General features: G+C 36.3%; 1 protein-coding gene and 1 long non-coding RNA gene across 2 annotated transcripts; one reads left to right on the forward strand and one right to left on the reverse strand.

Moving 5' to 3' along the window:
- Positions 1-409: 409 nt before the first annotated feature.
- LOC139140079 (uncharacterized) lies at positions 410-2,563 on the reverse strand. Its single transcript, XR_011553942.1, has 3 exons — positions 2,485-2,563; positions 1,070-1,399; positions 410-801 (listed from the first exon to the last, which is right to left on the reverse strand). It is a non-coding gene; the product is annotated as an uncharacterized lncRNA (long non-coding RNA).
- A 263-nt stretch (positions 2,564-2,826) lies between these two features.
- Positions 2,827-19,793, forward strand: LOC139140080 (coiled-coil domain-containing protein 177-like). The gene is made up of 17 exons (XM_070709085.1): positions 2,827-3,273; positions 5,149-5,303; positions 5,602-5,716; positions 6,037-6,183; positions 7,139-7,244; positions 7,358-7,426; positions 8,226-8,394; positions 9,092-9,277; positions 9,521-9,640; positions 12,934-12,987; positions 13,566-13,691; positions 14,459-14,532; positions 14,867-14,974; positions 16,439-16,541; positions 17,174-17,283; positions 17,837-18,007; positions 18,610-19,793. The coding sequence occupies exons 1-17, from the start codon at positions 3,201-3,203 to the stop codon at positions 18,707-18,709; spliced, it is 1,986 nt and encodes a 661-aa protein (XP_070565186.1). The 5' UTR covers positions 2,827-3,200; the 3' UTR covers positions 18,710-19,793.
- The last annotated feature ends 703 nt before the right edge of the window (positions 19,794-20,496 follow it).

Here is a 20,496-nt window from a genome sequence, read left to right on the forward strand (position 1 = left end):
AAAGAGTGTTTTCATGAGGAGTCTTTCAAATCATTGTGAAGTCCTCATGAGGGACCAATTTCATCTTGTAAGATCAAACTACACACCAAATCTGTTCTCGGCAGTAAATCATTGAGATTAAAATTATTTTCAAACCGAAATCAATACTGGATTGGACGACAAATTTCCCATGTTCTTCTGCACCCTCTGAAGTATGTTGTATCACTTTATCATTATTGTATATTTAAATGTCAACCTAAAGTTGAACTGATTCAGGGATAAAAAAAATTATGTACAAATATTCCAGATCAACAGCAGCATTCAAAGCTTTATTGTTTAGAAATGCATCATAACATTAAAGTCAAGGAGATAATAAAAGAAATTTGTATGGAAATGGAAATGAAAACAAACTATTTAACAACAAAGTTTTATATTGTACCCTATTTATTGAAAAACTGATGAGCAGACACTTGGGTAATCCATGTCAAGAAAATGCAATTGGTGATATGTCGTGCGCCATGCTAGGGAATTTCCATAAAGATGAAAAGGGGCACACAAACTATCTGTGAAAAACTGAAGAAACTTTGCAAAGAACACTACATTGATTATGTGTCACACAACTGTTCGACAGAATTCTAGAAAAGCATATAACTGATCAAGAGATATTTTTTGAGCTGGACCCTAGAGTCAATTGTCTCTTGTATGTTAAGATATTGGAATCAAAACTGAAGAGATTAATTCCATATGGAAACTTTTGATCCTCACTGCGTGAATCATTCATACTAGTCCACCCAGTTTTGACTGCAAAAAATGGTGCCCCTTCTGAAAGATAAAAAAATAGAAAGCATTTTAATACTTGGTCATAGGATTAACACACATTTAACAATTCACAGATTAATCTATCAGAGAAACTGATATAACTGGATCAGTTAAAGACAGTATTGAGCACCTGAAATAGCTTGAGATACAATCTGTGAATCCAAAAGGTGGTGGTAAAATGATGCGCATAAATTATTATTCAACACAGGACATATATAACAATTTCAGTGTTTCTGTATAATTTGGAATGAACAAATGATGTTAGGCTTACCTCGAGCTGTTTTTGCTTTTCTGCCTCTTCTGTGAGATACATATTATTTCTAAATTCTTTCCTTATATATTTTTTGTAGTAGTCCACATCGGTGTATTTCAATTTTTGTCCTTCGCGCAGTAATCTTCTGTACAAAGTGAGCACAGCAACCCTCGACCATTGGACTGTCACTGTCATTGTCTTTTGAAACAGAGGGATGAGATTGTTAAAATTATGATTCCTGAAATTCTCCCTGCAGCAGACGGTCACACAAACAGCTTATTCTGCTCCAAACATGCACATCCAATATCCTTGGGAATTCCTACTTAAGACGTCAGACTTCTTTGGCCGCTGAAAAATAAAAATTAACCCACATTACTGTTAACAAAAGAAATAAGTATCATTATAAACCACTAACTTCATGGTCTACAACGATGCAAAAGATGGTGACTGGTCACAAAACTGTTTTTTGAATTATTTTTCTCTAATACCACATCATTTAAAATTTGTCTTAAAGATCAACCCATCCAAAGGCAGGCATGATGGTGAACAGAACCCCACATTCATATCTAATGCTAACTTATGATCATGAACTTGCAAAAAGGGAACAGTTACTGCATGGTGATCTCAGACTGCTGGCTCTTTTTGAAAATCATGTTGTTTTTTTAATTCTGAAAATGTGTAAATTTTGTCATCAAAATCTAAAATTGATAGCAAATGACATACTTGTGCTTATTGATGGTATTTGCATTTGTAAAAATCAGGAACAAAAAGATATTTTCTTTTATTCAGAAACAGACATCGACAAAAGTGTCGTCATCTTCACCATTGCCATGATCCGTAATGTTCCTTTGCGATCGTATTAAAGCATACTATGATGACTATCACCAATGTACATGGCATTTATGCAAATGACATGAATTTGATGACATAGTATTAGGTCAACATCCTTTGGAGCACCTATGATTTCAACTAACAAGTGGTAATTATCTTAGTATGAAGGCAAAATGTTTTCGGTTCGTTGGATGCACTGATGAGGTGAGGAGAGGCTGGTTGTTGACCCTGCGATCACTTAAAGGAGTTGTTGCTAAAATTTACAGTTCACATGGTAGCGAAGCCAACGTCTCCTCACTATGTTTCTTGCTGTTTTGATTCTATCGCTCGAACACCCTACACATCAACATCCATCCTAGTAATAGTACTAGGCAGTAGGCTACAGTCTAGACGGTAGACCAAGTCTGGCTACAGTGTGGGTAGCAGTGTAGCTAGTGTATAGTTAGTATGGTTCATTTTGTGCCCTGTGACAATGTTTGTGAGCTGTGTCACCATGCTGCAGCAATACAGCAGCAGCACTTAATCGCACTCGTCTAATATTTTGAAGAGTATGTAATAATTTTGACTCGAAATGACCTCTTCTTTGAATACTTTGTTCTCACCTGTGGTGACTGCACAAAACGTGCAGTATCGATGTACACCTTGCCAGTCACTGCCGCACATGCAAAAGTTATACATACCGCCCCCTGTGGTCTGTAAGGGAGAGGAACAAGGTACTAAGTTTGTTCTCGTCGTTCCACGTTACTTTGTTCAAGGTCAGGAACTGTATTTTGGTCAATAAACGTGATATTTTAATTGAAAATGAGACACGTCGTACATTGAGTAGCGTTATATATCCGAGAGGATTAAATTGCAAGCCTAAATTTGACAATTTAACCGCTCATTCATGTTCTAAATGCATCGGTAGAGTCCATCAAAACCAACTCTCGGAAATCGCGTGATTGTGTGAAAGCGAGGCCATAGCAACAGATTTTGAATGTGAGCTTCGCGCAATATATGAAGGAAAATTGTTTGTGGGATGAAAATCTGTATTGATTCTGTTTGATTTTATTTTTGGTTGATCTATACTGCTATTATAAACATGTGACATAGCATAGAAGTGTGTTATATATGTATCTTTCAATCCACGCTTATCGGTGTAAGGCCTCACGACATGGTCCTTCGAGAAAGTGAGCAACAAGAAGTCCCTCCAGAATTTTGACAAGTCTAGACTTGTCGTCAGACTTTTAAACATACCCGTCGGGTAATTTGAATACCTCAAGGAACACAAACGTCGTCGTACGTACATTGTTGTGGTTAATTAGTGCAAGCCGCTAAGATGGAGCAGACGGTTGGTATGACAGTTCCAAACTACAACGTAGATGACTTCTTCGATGAGCCAGACAATGACGGTGAGTGTCTCATAGTATACTGATTCTGCATTACATTTCAAATTCAGAATGATATCTTGGCGAAAATTAAATAGCTGTAGCACTTCACCATACGGTATGCTGGAGACAACACCAACTCAACGTTTTCCGAAGTTTGATACTCTAAGAAGAGTTCAAAGGACTATTGCTCAAGCGGGAATTCTGAATTTTACAAACCACTGAACCACACAGATTCAACGGCCAGTGTCAAGCAATACTCTTATCACTGTACATTGTTAGAATGTGTTTACATTCAAGACGCCCGATGACTGACCTATAAACGACCTTGTTGTGTAACCATTATCACCTAGTACTGTCTCACATCTCATCACATTATAGTCCTAGCTCTGCATGGCAGGGCTGTGTTACCGGCGTCTTTACGGCCTCCCACCACAGGCCGTATAACGCCGCGGTGGTAACACACAGCCCTGCCATGCAGAGATAATTACAGCCCGACAGTATATGCTACTAATACTACAACTATTTTACTATAACTTAACCCTTTGAGCGCCAAAGTCAATTTTTGTCACCTAAGAAAATATACTGCAGTCAATTGTTTTCAATTTTTGTCAAAATTTTGAGAACAAACTGTAGCCAATGAAATGTGATGTCCATTTGGTCCAAAATTATCAAAAATTACAGAAAAATTCAAAAAATTTGGTTAAAATGTTGCACTAAAATTTTGATGGGAAGAATTACAGCACTCAAAGGGTTAAGTACATATGTCACCTTTCCTGTTATTAAGAAATGTGTAAATTGTGGAGATATATTTATCTACTATCTACTTCACGGATATATCAATACAACTTTATCATGTTTATTTGTACCTGTTCAACTCTAAACACTTGTTTATTTTGAGTCGTCTTTTTTTCCCCCAACTAAATCCCCAAGTTGTGATTAGCAACATCACCTTTTATTGCTCTGACCATGGAGGTACTTCTACCTCCATGCTCTGTGTGTTCACACCCTAGTGCGACCAAGTAAACAGTAATGATCAGACTGAGTGAAACTGTAAAACCACCCTTGACATTGCTAGTTTTCAAATGTTATCAACTAATCTTTAAAAATTTAATAAGAATTGAATAGCGTTGATCGCGATTTCAGGGTTGTTACTAAATATAGCTGCACGCGTGCGATTTCGGACAATGCTGCCAAACTTGTACTGCCAAAATTTTATTTCGGACAAACTTTGTTGTTGCATGCGTGGCTGTTGTTGCAGCTTGAAGTCTGAGCCATAAATTACCACAAACTAGCGTAACCATTGTAACGCTAACAGGTTTTATTTTTGTCGTTCGTGTGGAAAATGCAGACAAATATTTATTTATGCATATTAATGAGAGAGAACAGTGATGTCATTAACGATCAGTGCTATTTGACCAAAGGGGACGTACTTCAATCTTAAAGTTTAGCTTTTTAGAGGGTTTTTTTTGTCTTTTAATATGTGCATCTTCAACCAGTTATGTTGCACGCTTTGTCAAACCAAAATCACTCCCTTTGTATAGTGACCATGGTTTGACAATTGATTGATCAACTAAACCGTACCATTTGTATTTGATATTGTTTCGTAAATAATGTATTACTGTAAGATTTGCTTTCTTGTTTGAAAGTGAATGGAGAGAACTCTGATGTACCATACTTTTAAGATCATTTGATGTGTTGTGTGAGAAACTTCCTTTGTACAGTTAGTTCAGAACATTATGGGCCAAAAGCATTTTGGCCATATTTTTGCTGTACATATTCCAGTTGCAATAAGTATAGCTGCCAGTAGAGTTCTTTAATCTAATGTGTTGTAAGTCAGTATGCAATAAGTTAGTGGACAACAGTACCCTGATGATACTGTCATCTTGGTAATTGTAGATAACAAAGCAGAAGATGAAAGAGAAGGGAAAGTCAAGAGGGACCCAAAGCTGAAGTTGGACTTGTACAACTTTGAAAGCCCAGAAGCAGAGGACAGTAGATATATCTTGACAAGTCCCCGCTCTCTAGAAGCGTGTGCACGTTATGGCATCAGGGTAAGTGTAATGTAAATGGAACATGTTTGCAGAGGAAAAAGTTAATTATGTAATTATGTACAGGCAAAAGCAAGAAAGCATGTGTTGTGAAATGGAATTATTTGGTAACTATACTGTCTATGCTAATGCTAATAAAACTACCATTGGTAAAAGATTTCAGTGTATTTATACACCAAGAAAGTTTTGGTATTTCCCCTCCCTTCCCAAATTAAAAAATAGTCTTGAAGACTTTATGCGCACAGTTCTTTATAAATTCCATATTACAAATAATCAAGGAAATATTAACTTTTCTTTTCAGCCTGTTGAACTTCTACTGAAATCAATTGAAGATTTTGAAGATGAGTATGGGCCACTAGGAAAATCTCAGAAAGCAATTCGGAAGATTTATGAGGAACATGAGCAAGATAGACGGAGTAAGTTGATAATATTAGTAGTTCTAAGTTCGGCGTTCTCCAGAGTTTGAAAAATCAGGGGTAGCCAATTTACATATCACTCACAATTTGCATATCAATATGTGATTTGCATTTCTGTGAAAATGTATTGTTTTGTTTGATTATTATTATATAAATGGATTACTAAAAAACAGGGATGACACACGTACACTCCTCAAATTTCCGCATAGACAACCTCGAAACATTGTTATGCCGCATCACCTAATTGAAGCATTGTTGCTATCAGTAAATGGTTCATGATTTGTAATTTGGAATATGAAATGTTTGTTTTTAATTTTCAGCAAAGTTAAAGATATGTCGAACTGAAAGAGAAAAAATCATCCTAGAAGATGAAGACAAGGACAAAACTGGTGGTCCTACAGCGATTGATAAATACTTTAAAAAGTACCCAACAAGGACATCCTCTCCTTCAAAACCTATGTACAAAAGTAAGCAATATTCGATATCATCCCTGGTATGAATTGATTTTTTTGACCCAAGAGCTGGTGACCATTTGTCTGACATGAAGACGGCAAATTGTCTCCCATCACAAAAACCTGTAAAGCTATGTATGTACAGCCACAGTAGTCACACATTAAGAAACATGAAAATATGTATGTATTCTCTGACTCCATTTCATCACATTTATCCACATAAACAGGACAGATTTATTAATGGAATTTCATAGAATCAGAAAACACTTATTAACCCTTTTATAGCTATATTACAGCTGACACAGAAGTAGGCTAGTCCTATGGTGATCAAAGACCAATAGTAACAATAACAGATTTACAACTATTGCCGTCGTCTTACCTCATACCAAAAACATGTTTTGTTTTTATATTGAAAGTTGAATCTCTACATACAGCGCTTACAGGCAAGCCTTGCCACTTCGATGCCTGGTATGCATGTTTTTTTACACACACTAAACGTTTTCATATCATTAACAGGAAGGAACCTAATGACTGGATTGTTTGTACAGGATAAACAACAGAAAACCGACACCGAAATATATCTGACATGTAAGCCTTGAGACAGATTACTATCACCAGTCTGGGGTGCAAATTAATGTCTTTACGACCAGATGGCTATTGACTCACACACACATCCAAATATAAAATGTTGTTTATCCTGTACAAACAATCCAGTCATTAGGTTCCTTCCTATTAATGATATGAAAACGTTTAGTGTGTGTAAAAAAACATGCATACCAGGCATCGAAGTGGCAAGGCTTGCCTGTAAGTGTTGTAAGCTAAAATATATAAAGAAAGAAAGGAAAAAGAAATACTGTGTTGCCTCATCATTTTGTAATAAGACAGTTTGAAAAATAAATCTAGAAATAATTTTTTCTAGCAGTTTCATTATATGTACATGGTATTCTTCCTCTGAAAATGTTTACTATAGGTATGGAAGTCGGTGGTGGTGACACTGGCAGTCTACAAAGGAAAAGAACGGCATGGACCACGTCTATAGGACATGAAAGAGTCACACCGGAAGAACTTGATAATAGGTAATACTATCTATCAGTAACATTTGATGTTCACTGGTCCCAAATATCTAACTTTTCACACTCAAATTTCAATATTCTGATTTCACTCTTTTCCCTCTGGTATTACTATCCAGGGCTAGGGAGCTTTATGACCTTGGAAAGAAAAAAGATGATGAAGATCTCAAAGAAACTAGAAAATCCAGGTTGGTAAAATTTCTACTGGTGTGCTTGTCATCATGTTCGGATTACAATAAAATTGTCCTGAATTCATTTATGTTTGCCTTTGAAGGTAACACATGTTTATCAAACTTTGGTGGGAGAACAATGTAGAAGGGTTAGTACTCCATTTTATGGTAAAAATTATTTTTTCTTGAACAAGGTTTTGTTTTTAATTCTCATCTTCACTGAATCACCTTTTATAAGTGCAGACTTTATAAGGTAGAATGTGCCTCGAAACTTTAAGACTTAAACTTATGCTCAAACTTTTCATAAAGAAAGGTTCAACTAAATTTCTTCCAAAATTAAGAATACAAAGTAGTGGTCACCTTGCAAAATTTGGTACCATGTAGACAAATTACCTTAACATTACTGTTATTTGAAATTCAAAATGGCCACCATCCCTGTGTTAACTCTGAGGAAATTAACTTTTCAATTTAAATAAAAGTAAGATGGTGATTACTTTATCTACTTCAAGAGCTTTAAAAATGAACCCTATAAGAGGTAGAACAAAAAAGTTTTGTAAAATTTGAGAGTCTGAATATCTGTCCTGAGGTGCATTCTTCTTTGAAGTGAGAGATCTGCCACTTGAGAGCACCCTTTGCATTTCCCAGAAGAGATACACCAAGTATATCCACTTTGAACTCAAGACTCACGAGTGAAGATTCCATTGCTCTTTGGAAGGAGCAATCTCAAACATCAGCCCTTCAAGTCTACACTGCTTTAAGATCGCAACACATTGCAGTTATCCAGTAATAGTTGTTTTGCCATCAATTCTTTATTCAGGTCAAGGACAAGGTACACCAATGAGGACCCCTTTGCTGTCAGAGACAAGGGCAAATCATTTTCCAGTACATCACTCAGACCAAGTAGTGCGGCTTCATCGTTTTCAAGGAAAAACGTATCAGGAAGTAGCAGCGCATTGGAACTCGTTGGCACTGGCCTAACAGAGAAGGTAATCAGATGAATTGAAACCAGATTTAGGTGAACTTGGTAGTTCATCCTTTGGTAGAAAGTATATGTGTGCCAGGTTAATGTATGGTGTACTGTCACTGGACTGACAAGTAGGGTAGATTGGGTCAGTGGTATTTTTAACCCTTTTATCAATATGGTTTAGCCCAAACCCTGTGTTACCAATGACGAATGTGAACATTTTGACAGGGAATGGGGGTGAGCAGGCTAAAGTTTTGGCAAATGCCTGCAGAAGCCTTTTCAGTTTATGTTCTTTTACCAGTTTGTCAAAGATCATAAAACCAGCTCATTGTGAGAAAAGCTACAGAACATAGAGTGACTAGTAAAATGTATTATACATGGTATGTTTTGTAATGGAATGCAACATATTTGTGGAGCATCAGCTTTCAGATGTGCAAGTCGACAATTTTCTGAAAAGGGAATGACTTTTCAAATGCATAAAACTCCATGGCAATTTTACTGTAAGTTACCCTTTTTTCTGATATCATTACGACTCAAACCACTGAATTGCTTTGTTGGAATGTGTGTATGTATATATAGCTAGGTATCTACTTATTGTTTTATTTATTTATGTGTTTGTTTGTTTGTTTATTTATTTGTTTATTGTTCTTATTTATTATTATTTATTTATTTATTTATTTGCGCATATATGTTATTTCATTTATTCATTTCTTACTAAGGATCAAAAGATTGTCAACTTGATGAAAGCTAAACTTGCATCAGAGAGGGAACAGGATCAACAGAGGGAATTGGCAAGGCTTACTTGGGATGAAGAACATCGCACTGAAAGACAAAAGAAGCTGGAATCTGAAATTCAGAGACGCAGAAATATGGCTGAAGTACAGAGAGACAGAGAAAGGAAAAAGGTTGGTTTTAGATTTACCACCGTGTTAGCCACCACTTACCACATGAATGACATAGGTGACCATGAATAGTTTGAAAGGTTCATTGGATGTTTGTGTGAACATTTGTTGTTGATTGTGAACAAATCTCATCTCCTGGGACTTATCTAATGATCCAATCCTCAATGAGCATCTCGCAAGACAATTTTTCCAAGTTATATTTTAGATTTTTTGCACATTTTCATCTATGTTGGTTCACTTTTTCAGAGAATTGTTGAGAAACAGAGGAAACTTGCAGAACTTGAGTTGGTATCAGAAGCAAGACGGGTTGTGGAATACAAAGAAATGGAGGCTGAAAGAAATCTAGAAAGGCAAAGGCAGGTTGAGGTATGAGCAAGCAGTGTTCTTCACAGCTTGGAAAAACAGATTACTGCTAAATATTAATGCACAGTTTTCAGATTCTTTTGTTTTGGAAATGTGGTTTTTTTGTATGGTAATTAGCATATGAATAGATTGTGGAGGCCGGAAGAAATCTAGAAAGGCAAAGGCATGTTGAGGTATGAGCAAGCAGTGTTCTTCACAGCTTGGAAAAACAGATTACTGCTAAATAATAATGCATAGTTTTCATATTCTTTTGTTTTGGAAATGTGTTTTTTTGTATGGTAATCAGCTTATGAATAGATTGTGGAGACCGAAAGAAAACTAGAAAGGCAAAGGCAGGTTTGAGGTATAGCAAGCAGTATTTCTGTGTTACAGAAAAATCAACAGGTGCTATTGAAAATGAACTTACCCTTTATGGAGCTTATAGACCACAGTTCTTACGTGTACTACTACTAGACTTAAGGATGATAAATACCTTTTAGACACTTTCAGATTTTTATTTTTTCTCAATCGAACATGTCCAAACCCAATAAAGTATACATTTTCTGAAAGCCCTGATATAGAGCTATCCGACCAAGCAGAGTGCACGGTCATTATTTGCATAAGAGTCACGTGACAAGCGTTTGCTGAACCTTCCAAAAACGGTTTTCCCGGCCTTACGCGAACACGCTGCAAGATTTCCGGTTGGAATTTCTTCATTGACAAGCCTTGACAATATCCTTCAAAACCGTGTCTGCGATTTTTTCTCGGAGGCTCCATTCAAATTATATGGCGTGATAATTAAAATTCCTTGAAAAGCACCTTCGTCCAACACCTTTAAGAGCGCATTAAAAAATAACAAAGGCATATAAATGAAATCCCAGACACGGATTTTGAGTTCATTATGTTTCCAATGGACAGTGTGAATTTCAAGCAGCTAGTGTTTGTGAGCGCGAGGTGCCAAAGAAGGGTACTTCATTCACACATTGAATTCGAGAAAAACGCAAAAAACATGTTTTGATACTTCTACGCTACGGCATTTGATAATTAGACTTGCACGAGCCTCAACACGGGCATACTTTGTTACCAAGTGATGATGTCGGCCGGGAATGACAGTTGTTCAGAGAAAAAGTCCCAGGAAAATAAAATAAATCGCGGAAAACTACCAATTTTTGGAGCCTTGCGTGTCGACACATCGCCACAGCGAATGGCTTCAGTGGGAAAAACAATGACGTCAGCAGTCATTACTGATAGCGGGCGTGTCCTAAATTCATATGCAGATAAGCTTGTTTGCATTCCCCAGATCACACTCCCCTCACACGCTATATAGACATTGCAGAACCGTAGACTTGACATAGTACTATCGCACTAATTGCAAAGTTAATTCTAGGACGCGCCATTGCGCAATAAAATCTCGAATGGCCCTCATTTCTACGTTTGACGCGCCACTAAGGGCGCAACATTATATGAATGGGTCGATCACGCACAGTTCACGTAGTTCATACAGTCGCGTAGCTCCCCGAAGGTCATTACCTCAGTCATAGTGTGACATGTAAAACGATTCAGTTACCTATCAACCTTTGCAATTAAATACCCACTACAGCATATATGGTGGTACATAGGAAGCTGGGTAGAAAGGACTGATGTAGGGGCAACGGTGTTTTGGAGCCGTACGCATGTGGCATGGCCGATGGATATAAAACAATGGCACTGGAAAGCTAGTCGACACTCGGATTTTTAACGCCGGTATACAGGTGCAGCCAACGGAGCTATTCATCGAAAAAGCTATTCCAGGAGTAATTTTTGAGGGCAGGGGAAATTTTAATTTTGCTAGGGCAGGGGACATGTTTTTAGGTGGCAGGGGAGCAAATTTTAGTTTTTTTGTAGGGCAGGGCAGATATCGGTTGATTAAGGACCTTTTTAAAAGTGCATTGTTCGTTGGCTGCACCTGGGTATAGTTGATGAACCCAGGATGATCGGGCAGTCCCTTAAATTGAAGCGTTTGCAACGTCTACCGTCCATACAAACGAAACGTTGAACACTGCAAGGAAAACATCTATGATCGTTTTGAAGAGCAACACATTTTAGGTCGGACACATCTCGTTTTCCAGAGTAGCCAGGTCTTTGCATAGAACAACACCGCTGTGTAAAACCCTTTGGCCAGAATCAATGATCGTAAATTTGCTAATACATAAGAGTTATGTTTAAAAGTTGATGTATTGATCACTTTATTTAGGTCGTACGGGTTACAGTCTCGTGCTATATCAGTGTATGCGTAGCCTAATTGTCGATGCGAGCAAATCGAGGGCCACTCTCGGAGAAATCCTACCGGTGCGCTAAGCTTTGATCATGATCGTTTCCACAGTCAAAATCACAGTCCTTAGCAATTTGTACAGTCGTTCAAGTCCGACATATCAATAATTCATCACATAAGTTACGTAAACAATTGAATCAAACCAAACGGTTTGCTGTTGCATTATTGGGCCTGCTGCGTACGTACAAGGGACAACTTCGCAGTAGGCTTGGTCGGTTACAGGGGGCCCGATCTCCAGTATTCTCCTATTCTTGACTTGATAGACTATAGTATTTTCTGCAGAAAATTCAAGGTTTTTACATGTGTGATGATGATGGCCCCGATTTTCTAAAATGGCCCCCTTGGGACAGGAGTTGGGGCCAACAGTGGCCCATTGTTTTTAAATCCTAGAATGAACACTGTGTAATTGTTTATCTAACATTGCGAAAAAGACGTCAACCACCGTAAAGCGGCGTGTGCAGGCTCCGACCAACCCTAAGCAAAGAGTGATAAAACGTCGCACTGCTGAGAAATCGTCGTTGACACGATGTCGTGACCACACTAAGAAAAATGACTTGCTTTCTGGTGTAGACTATGTCTAGAACTGTACGAATACTTGTTTATTGGACTAGGCTTCGACAAACATTTAATTACAGTTTATTGTTTACAGACGGAAGTAATCCTGGTGTTTGGAGAAGTCACAGCACGTCATTATGTAAATTACTAGTGCAACGCAACGTTGTGTCACTCAAGATGGATTATGGAAATAGCAATGCAAATGTGTCCACAATGTTTACAAAAGCTCCCCGATTTAACCGGGATAGCCACGTGCATTTGTTTTGATTTTTAAAAATCGTGAATTACACTGAAACCATTCCTTATCTTGAACTGGCGACACATCTCAATTCTGGGTCTTACTTCAAGGCGTATTCTCAGAGAATTTTGAAAATTTGACAGAAAAATGAACGATTTGGTATTTATCATCCTTAAAATCTTTTGCAGTAATGGTTCTAATTTTTTTCTACAGACAAGCAAACTCTTGATGAAGAAACAGATAGACGAACAAAAGAAGAGACAACAAGTAAGAGAGAGACCATTGCTACTATCCTGATAATTTTGCAGTGCTGGAGAAATTTTGACTGGGAAAGTCAAAGAAAGCATACTTTTGAGAATTATTATCTGTATGATACAGGTGTCATCATACCAATCAATAGAATTTCATATTACTCCTTTGCCACCAAAGTTTTTTTTGCAAAAGTGTTGCTGTTGACATTAGTATGTTTAGACTTCTATGGAGAGAACAACAGATGCCATGGTTATAATATTTCCAGCAGAAGGATGTCCCCTTTACATAGAGCAGGAAGTACCTGCTTGCCCAGGCTAAGTAAATTTTTAGCAGGCAGATGAATTTTTAAGTTACCTGCCCAATGGACAGATTGAAATACTTTCCAATTTTTAATTTGCTTTTTGGGCAGGTACTATTTTACCTGGGCAAGCAACTTTTTAAACTACCGTAGTCAGCTCCATGTCGGATTCTTTCCATCAATTCACCGTTTTATTTGATAACCTTATATTTAGTACCCTATAGTTTTTTCCCACTGGTAATGCAACTATTCACACACACCAACTCATAGTAGATTCCATTGTCTCTGTTGTTAGCAACACTTGAAGACCTCCAAGGACAGGGAAGACGATGAATTCCGAGACATGGTGAAGCATCATCTGGACTACTCGCTGAGTAAAGCTGAAAGGATCAAACAGATGAAAGAGGAGGATGAGCACAGGGTAAGTTATCAGTGTACCAAGTAGATTTACAATAAGTTAGAGATAAGTTTATATATTGTGCCCAGAATGTGATATAGATGTTTTCTTGATGGTTAGAGAAAAAGTACCTGAATTTGTTTGTCTGTCCTGAGTGGATCAACACTCAAAATGAGTTGTGATGAATGAAGCAGTTTAGTTAGAATGAAATTTTCGCAATAACTAAAATGTAGCAAGCACATGATTAAGTATTCCTATCAAATGGAAGGGCAGCAGAAATTACATGATGTAGTGAGGCCATTATTGGTACCCCAATGCATGATATAAAACCCAAAATATTTAGAGAATGAAAACAGACAAGTACAATATGAAGAAAGGTATTGCCAATAATCACTGGGTTTAGTTCAGGTTGAAAGTGTGCACAAGTTTACATTGACTTTATGGGAAAGACTAGTGATATTTATTTAATGCATCATCTGGTCAATGGCCATCATCAATGGCAGCATCAATATAGATGGTATTAATTTTGACGTTTCAAATTACTCTGACTAATGGTAGCTGTTTGAACTTGAACAGTTTTAAAGATTTCTTTTACATTAAAAATCCAACGAAGACAAAGGTTAATGTTCATGAAATTTTATACTGGTAGGACAGTTTTACTGTTTAGATATGACAGCAGAAAAATTCAAAGATTGACAATGGTAATGAACATAGAAACTCTTTTTGAAAAGATTTGATGTGGACTGTAACGGTTGAAGGGTTTTTAATGTCACATCTCACTTCCTTTTCAGAGAGTACAGCTGAGAAACAAACAAGAAATGGAGAAATACAAATCAAAGAAGGCAGAATTAGAAAAACTTTCTAAGTAAGCTCTATTAGTCAATCATATTATGACTTGTGTGTAAAGGCAAAATGATAAAGCAACATTGCCTAGCTAATTATATAAGTCATGCCAGAGACTCTATTTGCCAATAGTAACAGCCGCAGATGATTATAACCATGTATTAATATTCTAAGTTGCAAACTCCACTGTTGATTTAATGTTATTATGTATTTTCAGATTATTATAGTCACAGATAATATAATAGGGATACTATCTTCTATTCACTCAATATTTAAAAAAATGTTCCCAGAATTCTTTTTCATCAAGACGTTGTACTTGTGTATGTGTTAATTGCTTGCCCTCTGTCTTGTTTCAGGGAGGAACGATTACTGTTGGCCGAGTCACTGGAAATGAAACACCACCTAGCCTCACAGAAATATGCCACTCATATACAACAGAGGGACAATGAAATCATGCTCAGCAAGTAAGTGGCACAATATGTAACATTTAATGATACAGAGATAACGGAAGCTGTTCAGTGACAGGGATGAGAAGTGGATGTACACTGTTAAGTGGTCTTGCAGCCCCCTTAGAGACCAACTATACTTGCATGAATCACCTCAGAGGGAGTTAAAATCAAATATACTTACTAAAGAAATTATAACAATTTATTTAGTGGGTTTGGACATTTAAAAAAATTCACTTGAAATTCTCATATGTTTCATTGTTCATTTGAAAGTTCTGAAAATTCTCTTGAAATGGCAATAATTATTGATAATATCTGGCTGGGCCAAGACTTGCAGCCAATATGATAATGCCCTGTATAATGGGCTAACAAACTTTTTGTAGATCATATGTCTGTGTTATGTTAATGTCTGCTTGATCTGATACCTTTATTCTGATCTATGAGTTTGAGTGTACGTTTGATGCACAATGTATGTGATGCCTTCTTTGAAGAAGTGTACGTTTATGATGACTGCGTCTCTCAAACAAGCTAAAAGTCTCTGATAGTTGTCGCAATTTCCATTACTAAATTTTAAGCAACAAGTAAATTTTAAAACAACCCAGCGGTCAAAATGGGAAATTGCAATAACTTGTAGTTACGTTTATTCCCCATAGACATTGATGGCGACATGAGCATTTGCCCATTTAGAAGCATCTCTCTCCACTTGTATGTTCTCACACTGCAGTGTCGAAGGCCCAGGTTTCATCTAGGATAGGATAGTATTCATTTACACAGTACCAGGATAATAAAACTTAGAAAATACAATGATAAAGTCCCAGCGGACCATACGGCTGAGGCCAGGGATTGGAACTAGACTATTTGGATAGTCTTCTTTGTTGACCTCAGAATTTTTTTTACCTGTTTTATAATAGTTGTATTTAAAAAACTGTTTGTCGTTTGCCGTCTAGTTGCTCATAAATCTGCAGGGTTTTTGTTCAGAGCTGTACCCTTGTATATTTTACCAGGGTTCCTCAGTCAAGTTAAAGGGATCTACATGTATGTCAATGCAATCCGAACAGGGGACAGAAATGTTACCAGGGATTCAAAATTACTTACTAGTTATTCAAACCTCTAGCAAGAACACTGAGTCAGCAAGAAATGATGAGAGACTCCAAAGATATGACGTCTGTCATTATTATACTGTTGTTGTGTGACATAGAATTCACTGTTCTTTAATAATAGGCAGTTTGGCATATCAGAACTAGAACTACATTTAGTTGTCATGGAAATGACTATGGTAACTAACTACAATAATATAAATCATAGATGGATTTCATGTTTACAATCGAAGGACAGATTGAGAACAGATAGATTTACAAACACCGTTTGTTTCAACATTTGATCTTTTTGTATGAACATTGATGTCTGTGTCCATGTAAATTATAATGTGTAGTATTCATTGTGCTCTGAAATGTAATATTCTAATTAATTGCTACATCACAGAATGAAGAAAGAGCAGCAGGTTAGGAAAAGCAAAGAATCTAAGACAGCTGCTGAACGAGAAATGGATGAATGGAGAGATGCATTGCTAGAACATCGCAAAATGGTAAGATACAAAAGCATTGTTTGTGGTTTTACAGTTCATGTATGTCGGTATACTTGTAAGAAAGAATAGAAAATATATTTGCAGTTCCTACGAATGCATTACAAATGTATTTTTATTTGCTATTTTGACTTAACATATTCTATGTTGTATTGAATGAAACCCACTTCCAAACCAATGGTTCAAGTCACAGTTAATTTATTGATCAATGAATTACTTGGAATGCAAATATGACAAAACAGTAGATCTTTCAACTAGCTAACCAGTCAGATAGTTAATTGAGCAATTAATAATTAATCAAAGAAGGCAACAAAGCCAACATTGAAAAACGGAACCATGACAATCGTTCAATAAAAAAATTAATGGCTGATTGTACCCATTCATGCAATTTTTGCATTCATGCAGATTTTGGAAAATCTTTTGCTTCCCTAAAGTTTGGAAACAGTACTTGAAGCAAGATTGTCGCATTATTTCTGCTGTCTCCTCTAATGGCTAAGGTGACCCTAAAACAACAAGATAGAAAAATTTCCCACGTAACATTTGAATGTAAATAAAGCTAAAGATTACCTTAATTCACCTGTTTTATCGGTTGAAGTTTCACTGTTCAATATTGAATATTACCACATTCATTGCAGTTGGATGACATTGCTGTCAGGAAATCAGCCAAAGTGACTGAAGAGAAAGCAATGAGGGCTCATGAAGCCAGAAGTCTCAAAGAAAAAACTCAGAAGAAAAACTTACACAGGTATGATGTAGCAATTGTTGTGAGTAAGATGGTGTTTTATGATAATACGTGTGTTTCATTGATGTTCATGTAACTTTGTATATAAAGCTACATGTAACAGTATCTAAATGTTTTTGTTTGTTTGTTTGTTTGTTTGTTTGTTTGTAGTGTGTATTGTGTGTATTTGTTGTGTAGGTGTACACATGTTTGTTAGTCTATAAGTCCTCATGTTGTTTAGAGTATAAGCATTTATGGTCTATGATATAAATGTATATTTCTGTGTGTGCTGTGGTGAGTGCGTGTATTTGTGCAATTGAGTTAGGGCCAATATGTTATTGGAATGTAGTAACCTACATCTGTGAATATAACTGATTTTTACTTGGGTAGCTCGGTAAATACAAGTGTGCTGACAACACTATACTGTTACCATGAACGAATATGGCCCACATGCATCTTTTACCATATTTGGATATATGCTGACTGTAGTGACTTCAATCCAAAATTTGCATGTTAAAAGTTTTCACTCAGGAATACAGATGTCTAATGTCAGATTTTTTTGCGCTATGTCATACAGAGTTAAGGAAGATGAGGAACGCTGGAAAAGAGACACCGAAGATTTGCTGATAATCAAGGACAGTGTGACAAAGCGTGTGGCAAGTGACCGAGAAAGATCTTTGGAGAGATCTAGATCAGCTGCTAGAGCATCAGAAGATTTGAGAAACAGAATCAGGGATGAATACGCAGGGTAGGTCTTTGTCACAACTTCTGTATCTCGCGGTTGTTTTCTTTGTATTTGAAGCTTACAATGTCAAAGTGAGAAAAGATTTGATGGTTAAACTGCCAATATATGAATGTTAAACCTGAGTGAGGCATATTCCTGATGGAATCAAGTAGATATGAACAATGTAAATTTGGAAAGGCATATACAAATCTCTAATTGTACCATGTCAAAAAAGTACATTCTTTCCAAGCACTGAAAAATAGGTGTCTGTAAGGATCTGCGGGAAAGTTATCAAGAATACTTATATTCGGTGTTCGTTGACAGACCTAGGAAAAATCAAGACATAAAGTTTGTGGCTGAAAGTTGACTTTTGCACAAGAACACATCAAGTAACAAACAAAACTGAAATGTAAAACTCTTCATTCCAACCAAAACAAGCATTTATCATATCAACCATGTAAGTACATATGAGAGGTGCCCAGAGGTGGTGAATGTTAGGGAATATGAAAAGGATGTGCTTTATCACTCATTTCTTACATTTGGTCAAAGCATAGTTCTGTGTCATGTGTTTTTTGGGTCAGGTATAAGTAAAAGTTTCATTTTTTGGTTTCTCTTTTGTTTTCCAGTGGTTTTGACAAAATGGCTGAGAAAGCCAGGCTGCAAGCTAGGATTGGTACAGGTGTACAATCAGCAACCAAGAACATGTCAACATTATCACTCGGCTGAAATTCTCCTTCCTCAAAAACTGTGCTTTCAACAATCATATGTGTCTATACAATACACTGTCTTGCCAGCATTATAATATATTGAGCAATGATTTCCAAACTGTTTTATATTTCATAACTTAAATTGCTTTGAATGAACTACCATTACCTATATCTGTATCAAATCAATCTATTAAGAATCTCTACGGAGTGATTTTACATGAGTTGAATCCATATTTTCTATTTATTGTAAATTATTTGTAGATAGTTTATTATACCTCAGTATACAGGCTACTTTCTGATTGGCTTAAAAAAATAACATGACTTTCATTAATGACATTTTCATTACATACGACCAAAGAACTTTCAATTTGTAGTATGTTATTGTTGGACATCAAAAACGTGCTTTTAAAAGATGCTTTCAGAAGATGGAGTAGGCTGTTTAAAGGATTACACTCGTAAAGCAAAAGTCTACAGGGTAATTGTAACATATCAATACAATGTTTTGATTGAAGAATATAGTGAGCCGGATATCAGATTTGTCACCAGCTTTTCATTCCTTGTGTTCAGTTGGTAGTTGATAAACAAATAGACCAAAGCTGCTGAAATTGACGAATATTGGTAAAATATGGTCAGTATTATTTTGAATTTTCCAAAAGATGGCTACTCTAGTGTTATCAATTGTACAAAAAATGACATAATATTTTGCAATAGTTTCACTATCTGAAAAAACTGCAGTGTGTGCTTCACCTTGATTAACTTTGTGCATAAAGAAAGAGAAGATGAGTGCTCCACTTGCATGTTATTTACATGCTGTATTTTGGATGTAAGCAAGAGTGAAAAGTTGCTGAAGGCCTTTTGTGACACAAACCAAAGATAGTTGATTGAACTGACACCATGAAAAAACTTATTGTATGGCTTTTTTGATCATTTTTCAGAAACAAAGTCCAGTCATTGTTGATAAGTTTTTTGATGTGAACACATTAAGTAAATAAATTTACTGATTTGTTTTAATCTTTGATCCCAGGATTTGTAAATAAATGAAGTTTGCTCTTTCTTTGTACATCATTTAGAATTTTGCCCTTGTACAAATAAAACAATTTTTTACATTTGTTTGGGTCTGAGTTACTAATGTTACTCTGCTTTGAAGGAAATGCTGTTTTTGTTGCAGTGAACTGTGCAGCAGTTCTCACCAGATGTTGGTATTTTCATCTCAGAATATCACACCTGGTGAAATTGGCACAAGAAATACGACCTTAAATAGCCAAAATCAAATCTCGTAAATGTACAGTCACTGTTGTTGATAAACTGGCTCAGGAATGCTTATGAATGAAGTTACTTCTTTCACTGCTTATGTTATGCTACTTGTAAATTTCTCTCTCTGATCCAGTCAGCTTTCATCCTAAACTCTGTGAAGCGGTTTGTAATATTTGTATGGATATTGATAATATGATAAAAGAACTTACTTCTATTTCAATCACACAAGAAAACAACTAATTTAATACTGTACCCCACAGCAACTTGTTAAGATGAAATTCCAATTAAACACTGAAGTATACAAATGGTTAGGAACTTTTTAAGCGCAACATAATCAACAGATGGCCGACATTCTTCAAACTTATAATTTCAGTGTTATCATCATCATCATGATTGTTACTAGATACGCTTTTTATAATTTGTTCACATACAATTAATTTTAACAGATTGAATTAGTTCCAAGAAAATAGAAAATTAATTCTACACTTAATTTGCCTCAGTACCTAGCTGCATGATATGTGGCCTTGATGTTATTTTATCCATAAATGAATC

The sequence above is a fragment of the Ptychodera flava genome, chromosome 9, assembly GCF_041260155.1.
Source record: "Ptychodera flava strain L36383 chromosome 9, AS_Pfla_20210202, whole genome shotgun sequence".
In the NCBI taxonomy this organism is placed as follows: Eukaryota; Metazoa; Hemichordata; class Enteropneusta; family Ptychoderidae; genus Ptychodera; species Ptychodera flava.